General features: G+C 44.7%; 1 protein-coding gene across 1 annotated transcript in view; it reads right to left on the bottom strand.

Annotated features, from left to right (window-relative positions):
* Window positions 1–320: 320 nt before the first annotated feature.
* ATP1A1 (ATPase Na+/K+ transporting subunit alpha 1) overlaps window positions 321–7,545 on the bottom strand; it is a 30,060-nt gene continuing 22,835 nt past the window's right edge. The window contains exons 15-23 of the mRNA XM_063105458.1: window positions 7,127–7,277; window positions 6,358–6,526; window positions 6,060–6,214; window positions 5,546–5,669; window positions 4,044–4,189; window positions 3,789–3,919; window positions 3,405–3,506; window positions 1,063–1,154; window positions 321–677 (exon numbers count right to left, since the gene is read on the bottom strand). Of these exons, the coding sequence (XP_062961528.1) occupies window positions 649–677; window positions 1,063–1,154; window positions 3,405–3,506; window positions 3,789–3,919; window positions 4,044–4,189; window positions 5,546–5,669; window positions 6,060–6,214; window positions 6,358–6,526; window positions 7,127–7,277 (1,099 nt within the window). The 3' untranslated portion in view covers window positions 321–648. The remainder of the gene's footprint in view (window positions 678–1,062; window positions 1,155–3,404; window positions 3,507–3,788; window positions 3,920–4,043; window positions 4,190–5,545; window positions 5,670–6,059; window positions 6,215–6,357; window positions 6,527–7,126; window positions 7,278–7,545) is intronic.

The following is a 7,545-nucleotide window of genomic DNA, read 5'->3' as shown; positions in this document are numbered from 1 at the left end:
CTAAGGCAGCAGGTGGAATTACAGACTTATCACCTGTGGTAGCACCCAAGGCAATGGGTCAGGTAAGCTCATCTACTCCAAACAGAAAAGGAAACATCCCGCCCATGCTCTCCTGTGGTTCTGACCTGAACTTGAATCAGAAGCACCTTGAGTGCTTATGAAGACACACGACTTTGTCTGACTCAGGGTCTGAGCTTGCCGTCCTAACAAGCACCCAGGTGTGTTGACAAACTGCTGGACTAGGACTCGCATGCTGAGAACCACAGCCCAGGTCATATGCAGACATCTGCACCAAACAGTGATGAGGGCACAAGACAGAGTCCGTTATAATAGCCATCTTTATTTGTAAAAATCCAGATATAAAATGTATTCTTTCAATCTTTCCGGGTTTTCCTTTTTTACAAAAACAAAAAGGCACGTAAAAACTTTCCCCGCTGTCATTCTCACAGGTGGATGTTTTTCAGGCAGCCCTCCCCCCTCCCCCCATATAGCTACATGCTTCATTCCAGGACGTCTCGCTTCCCCACATGCTTTGGTGCTTTCCTACCAGGGTAGAGTTCTGAATTCCAAGACTGAAGTTCACAAAGGGGGAGGGAGGTGATGGATGCAGAGAGTGGCACAATGCTCCACGGCGTGCAGGACAGGGGACTAGTAGTAGGTTTCCTTCTCCACCCAGCCTGCGGGTGAGAGAGATAGAAAAGATATACTATAGTGAGTCTTCCTCACTCCAGCATTACAACGGGAACAGCAGCAAAGAGAATCAACCTGAGCGTAACAGGGCTGGAGGGTGTGTTAAAATCCAAATTCAATATGGGACCTCAATTATACTTATTTAAACATTTTTAGGAATTTTAAGTCTACAATATGATCAGTTCTCAAACCCTGAGATCTATATTTTGAAGATGTGAGTGGAGCCAGTTTACAGTTGGCTGATCCAATGGCTTTAGCCAGCCAGACTGACCACTGAGGGAACCCAGACGGTAAACAGGAACAAACTAAAAGCCAAGAGAACTACAGCCCCTCCCGCTCCCCCCATGACCAAAGTTAAAATGTCGTCATTACCGCCAGGGCGTCGCCTGATGATGAGTTTTCTGACTTCATCATATACGAAGATGAGAAGAGAGTAGGGGAAGGCACAGAACCACCAGGTAGGTCTGGAAATAGAATCAGGTACCAGTTTATATGCACATGAACACAATTCAAAGGAAGAGAAACTGCACATCACCACAGTGACAGGGAAATAATCAGCCTGAAAAGAGAAGCCAAGTACAGTCACTGACAACTACTGAGTCATTAACAGAACAACAAAAAATGCCTTAAAACACATTGCTGCTCCATGTGCCCAGGGCCTAGAGACACAGAAGAAATGAGTCTGCAGACTTTACAAAGGAATCCCTACCCATCTTCAGTTTGGTTTTTATAAGAATAGGTTTAAAGGGTGAGGAGTGTACATTTCCTGTTGACAATCCCAGAGCAAATCATTTTTTCTTCCCTTTCTACAGTGTTTAAGCTTTTTTAGTGTATTTGTCTGATGTTCAGATATTTGCAGATAAGGAACTGAGGGTCAGGGGTCAAAACCAGCTTATTCATCACCTAAGTTTGGTCTCTGACAATGGAATTTGGGATGGCCACCTGTGTGTTCTGAGTCCCAGACCTGGGGACTGAAAAAAACTGAGCTCTAACAGATCACAAAGGCTTCCAAGGGGCCCAGAGGCTGCCGCCACACAGTCCCCAGCCTGGAGACAGCTCTGGGCAGCCTCTGTTGGAGGGACTATGCTTTCCACAGTAAACATATGAGGAGGGCTGTCCCTATGAAGAACCCTGGCAGCCTTCTTCTCTTCCTGCCCTATATGTTCTCCACAGCAGCTAAAAGATGACCTCATCTGACTTGGAGTAACCAAACCACCCTCCAAAATTGGGTAGAACCTGTCAGAAACAAGGTCTCTTGTGGTAGCAAAAGATTGAAGGACCCAGAAAATGTCATGTCCTGAGGCACCACCCTCCATTACTGTGATTTTCCTTTCCAGTCTTTTACAGAGCTCTGTGACCTCTCCTACCCTCCTCTTCATAAACAGTGGCCCAAGCTGATAGAATTCTACTTGGACATGGCTTGCCCCTGCTGTATGCCAGCTCTGTGCAGGGTGCTGAGGATACAAAGACAAAAAGACACTGTGGCCCATGCCTTCTAGATTATAATCTAGTGGGGAGCAGAAATGACAAATAAGTAATGCTAAAGAAGAGAAGAAAAGGTGTAACTGCACAGGCCAAGTAGGGCAAGGTCACATGGGGATGAGCTCCAAGGAAACCAGGCCTAAAGGACTGATGGAGTGGGAGGGAACACCCTTACCAAATACACAGGCAGAAGAGAATACTGAATTCGCTGAACGTAAGTGTGGATGGGTATACGACTAGGCAGGAAAGACAGGTTGGCACAGTGACACACACCCCATATGCCAGTCTCACCTTGCATTAGATGATGTCTGCACAAACCCAATAGGAAGTCAATAAGGCTGATGGGATTTGGTTACTTCAGGGATGAGATCGGTGAAAGGAAGTGCTGGCAATAGGCCAGGTGAGAGAAGGTCCAGTTGGGTCTGAGCAACAACGGGGCAGCGGGAATTCAAAGAACTATGCTTTGAATCAAGTGTTCTTGAAGGAACTTGTCGTAAGGGTCCCACGTTCTATGGCTTAGCGTATTTTAATCAAGTTACAGCTGCTTAATCTCAGTCAATATTAGACATCACCAAACATACTCAGTGTTTCAAAAAGCTACTAGAGTTTGTGGTTAACCCTGTATGTAAAAATTCAAGCTTATCAGAAGTGCAAAATCATTCACGGTGTTTAAGACCAGACTGGATCTGACCACACTCTAGTGGTCTGCTTGCTTTGATCAACTCTGCCAATGATTGACAACAAAGTAAAAAAAACCTCAGATCTGCTTCTCCAGGCTTCATCCTTTTGATAGCAGAGGATTCAGAAAGGTGTGTGTGTGTGTGGCGGGGTGGGGTTTGCAATGGGACACACAGGAACCACGTAAGAAATCAAGATTTGAGCCTGGATGCTCAAACTCCAAAATACCCCAGGTGGCCTCTGAAGACAACTGGACTGGGCTGTGGAGGACTTGAATGCTCAACACAGTTGGCTATTGAGCAGTTCCAAGGTACCAAGCCTGTCTGGCCTTATCTAGCTTGGGCCAAATCCTAAGCGCTGGCTGCAGTCATACAAGTCTCTGGATGTGCTAGTCCGATTTACCAACAAGTCAAGCTTTCCTAATTTTCCAATTCATAGGAATGCTTGTACACACTGCTCAAAATTCTGAAAATAGCTATTAATATGTGTCATAAGAGAGAAAACCACACATAATATTTCACACATTTTGGAGCTATAAGAGAGGATCCACTTACTTGAGGGGATACATCCTAAGGGCAACACCCATTCCAGGGCAGTAGGAAAGGAAAGCAGCAAGGGCCGTCTCTTCAAAGAGGCCAAATATTAAGATCTTGTTCCTAAAATTATAATGGGGGAAAAGAGCTTAAAAGATGCAAATAGAGGTTTACCTTCTAATGCCATGCATTAAATGGCAGATCAATGTCTTTATGTATTAGTTGTAATTAGGCACTTGGAGGTCAGATTTTGAAAAAATGAGAACATTACACTTTGCTTCCTAAATGTGCTCCAAAAACTAGAGATTCCAAAAACCTGACCAGGTGTGTCAGACACTGGGCTTTTTGCAAAGAGTTTAGAAATTACCAGACCCCTTCTTTGCACTGTGGTCCTTGACTACTCACTTCATCCCCTGCTGGAAGACGGAGTTCCTCCTGGTCTTACAGATGACCAAGTCGGCCCACTGCACCACGACGATGCTGACAAAGAAGGCTGTGTGGCAGGTGAACTCCACAATCTTCCTCTGTTCGTAGGTCTGAAATGCAAAAGACAGAGAGATGAGGCTTGGCTCCTTACCCACATGGCTGGTAGCAGTAAGGCCACAGTCTTCTTGGGCTTGGGGAGCTCCAGCACTGGTCAGTTCAGAGGCCCTCACTTACCCACTGCTGCCCATAGCTGTCCTCCACATCATTGACCCAGCGGTCATCCCAGTCCAGTCGGAGGCCCAACAGGTGAATCGGGAGGAAGCCATTCTCAGCCAGAATCACAAAGTAAGTGAAGAAGCCTCCAAGAGCCTGGATCATACCTAAGAAGTTGGAAAAACAACTTTAGTGCTGTAATCTCATGCAAGGGCATCTCCATGCCCTTCATGTGATCACAGTAGCAGGCCTGGGAGTGCACATAAGGGAGATCTGTATCACTGGTTGATAAAGGCACAGGAAAGAGTTGCCTGGTCACTCACAGTCTATGAGTGATGGGATGGAAGACCCCAGAGCCACTCCAAGCTCAGGGTCTTCTCTGCTTAAAAGAAGCACACATGCGTTATTCTAAAACACACACTATAACTTGATCATCTCCTTCTATGACCCTTAGAGGAAATCCACTTCCCTACTTTTTAATCTCTGAAAAATTATGACTTCTTTTTTATCTCTCAAAATTTTCACACATTGACATTTTGCTAGCCACTGTGACACCCCCTGACCCAACCCTTCTCCTCACTTTCAGGTCCCTTCTCCCCTGGTATCCAATCTGTCCATACCATCCTAAATTTCTCATTCTCAGGGTAGGATTTCATCCTATGCATCCAGAGACCTAGTCTTCCTTCCTCTCAAAATTAGGTCTTCCTGGAGGAGGTCAGGAAGGGCTATCTGCTAATTACTTTGTTGCCAGCACCTGTCTAAAGAATCTTTCCATAATAAACTATTCTGTTCTAGGAGGAATTCAGATGTGGAAGACAGTTGGAAAAATAACTTTCATGCTAGAATCTCACGCAAGGACAACTCCATACCCTCATCTGATCACTGAACAAGTTGCTCATGGTGGCTTAACCAGTTTCCCTTGAAGGAGACTAGACAGAGGACTGAAAAATGAAGGGGATTTGTCCACCACCTAGATCACCTGAGAGCTGGTCATGTTCAACTGGTAGAGCAGAAATCAAGCATGAGGTAGGAGTGGGGTGCAAGGTTGCCATGTGGTGGTGACCTACTGGCCAAACCTTCAAACCATATAATTCTTTTAAAGCCTAACTCTCCATCCAACTTAGCAGACTCATTACAGACAAGTGTGTATCCCCAGGGAAAGCCGCCTTTGAGTTAATCCATGCATTTCTGTAGCACTATGCCATCTGGTGTTCCGCAAGGCCATTGAGGAAGGACATCCTCAGTTTTCAGGCAGAGTTGAGCCCAGTTGCAGGGTGCTCAGTCTCAAGAACTAGTTTCCACAAAAAAGTAACTGAGCAAACAGCAAATAATCTACTCATATATAGAGGAGAATTAAAAACAAAAAACAAAAAACTGCATAGTCTCACCCTATGTTATAGCTCATCCTAGATTTGAAAGTCACCCTGGATCTGAAGCCTCAGGAATCAACCTCAATCTGATGCAGACACCATCACTACAGATACTTTAAATCTGCCAGTCTGCTACTCAGTGCCACGGCTTACCAATCTGTCCATAGGCCATGCTGATCAGCCGCTCGTTCACAAGTTTGTCTGTTTTTGGATTTCTGGGCTGTCTTTTCATGATGTCACTCTCAGCTTGCTCATAAGCCAGGGAAATGGCAGGAACCTGGGGGAGGTGAGAAGGGATTTAAGTTATCAAAAACATGGATGCTGATATTATGAACCTTTTGTCATAAGATTCTTGCCCTCCTTTTTTAAAATCTGTTTTTCATACCACAAGATGATATTACAAGTCCCATTAAAAAAAAAAAAAGGCAAAATTATACAAAAGGGAGGATTCTTATCTGATAAATGAGTACTGACTGTTGCCTTGAAGAATGGTAACACTGATTCTTGGATGCTGAGGTGGGGACACATATTACTGTTAAGAATTTCTTTTCCTAATGTTGGCCTCTTGGATCCCAGGGACATAGCTGTGAGCACTCATGCCAGAAAATGAGGACATGGCCCACACCTTGCCACTATCTGATGTGTGGATGTTGTGATATTCACTTACCATGTCAGTACCCAAGTCAATGCAGAGGATGGTGACGGTGCCCAGCGGTAGTGGAATGTTTGCAATAATAAATATCAGGAAAGGGGTGATCTCTGGAATGTTACTGGTTAGGGTATAAGCAATGGATTTCTTCAAGTTATCAAAGATCAGACGACCTATGAAAGCAAGATTTTTTTACTGTGTAGCTTAAAGAGACAAGCATAGAAACTGAACATATTTAATAAGTATATAGAAACCAGTACTGATCAGCAGTATGTGGATAAATTTTTGGTAACCACCTTAACTCTAGCACTCTCACCTTCTTCTACTCCAGTCACAATTGAGGCAAAGTTGTCATCCAAAAGAATCATGTCAGCAGCTTGCTTAGACACATCTGAGCCAGCAATCCCCATGGCAACCCCAATGTCCGCTTTCTTCAAAGCTGGAGAGTCATTTACACCGTCACCAGTTACAGCCACAATAGCACCCTACCCAGAAAAAGAAGGGAGATGGGCTCCTAGAAATCATTTCTCCTAGGGATGTAAATAAGTAAGATGCAAGCCTCTACTGGGCACTCATTACGGACACTGCTCCTCTCCCACTGAGACGGTACCATCTCACAGCCAAGTACCCACACAGGCCCTCTCAAATAACAGAATTGAGAAGTGACAACAGATTCTTGTACCCTAACAAAGACTACTCAAAGTAATGACTTTGGCTGAGTGGCACTCTGGAAGGTCTCATTCTTATAGGCATACCCCTTAGTCTTTTCAAGGTAGGGAGCAAAAGTCTCCTGGCCTTTCACACCTCCACTGTAGATTTTAGGGCCCCACACTGCTATTCCAGACAACTCTACAAGGCTTCAAGCCCCAGGCCACAGTGGACACCTGTACAATAAAGTGCTTTTGTTACCACACTGTTAACAAGTCATCCTTCTCTCTATGCCTGGGAGCCTTCTCCTGGCAGATATACACTGAGTCTGACAAAGCTGGGTATATGTTCCAATCACTACTGCTTTGTTTTCTCAAGAGCTCCAATCATTCAGGTCAACAGTGCCTGAAGCAGCCTGACCCTCGTGGCATGCTAACCTGTCTCTGGCAGCCTTCCACAATAATAAGTTTCTGCTGAGGAGAGGTCCTGGCAAACACAATCTCAGTGTGATGCTTCAAAATTTCATCTAGCTGCTCAGGGGTCATGTCCTTCAGATCACTGCCATGTACTACGCAGGCCTTGGCATCTCTAGAACGAGGACCAAAAAAAAAAAAACAACATTATCCAAAAACATTATCCATTACTTCACCAGCATGATGTCCATAACCTTGAGCGGATGTTGTGAATTATGCAGGACACTTTATAAACAAAACAAAGGAATTTTCTCCACCATGTAAAAACTATCATCTGTGTAATATTTTACAGATTACAGACTGCTGTCACATATATTATCTCATCCGAGGTTCACAACCACCTATGTGGCATGACTCTCTGTCATCTTCCTTTCCCTTCTACA

Source organism: Cynocephalus volans, chromosome 8, assembly GCF_027409185.1.
Source record: "Cynocephalus volans isolate mCynVol1 chromosome 8, mCynVol1.pri, whole genome shotgun sequence".
NCBI classification, from domain to species: Eukaryota; Metazoa; Chordata; class Mammalia; order Dermoptera; family Cynocephalidae; genus Cynocephalus; species Cynocephalus volans.
This window is presented reverse-complemented; position numbering and strand designations above follow the sequence as displayed.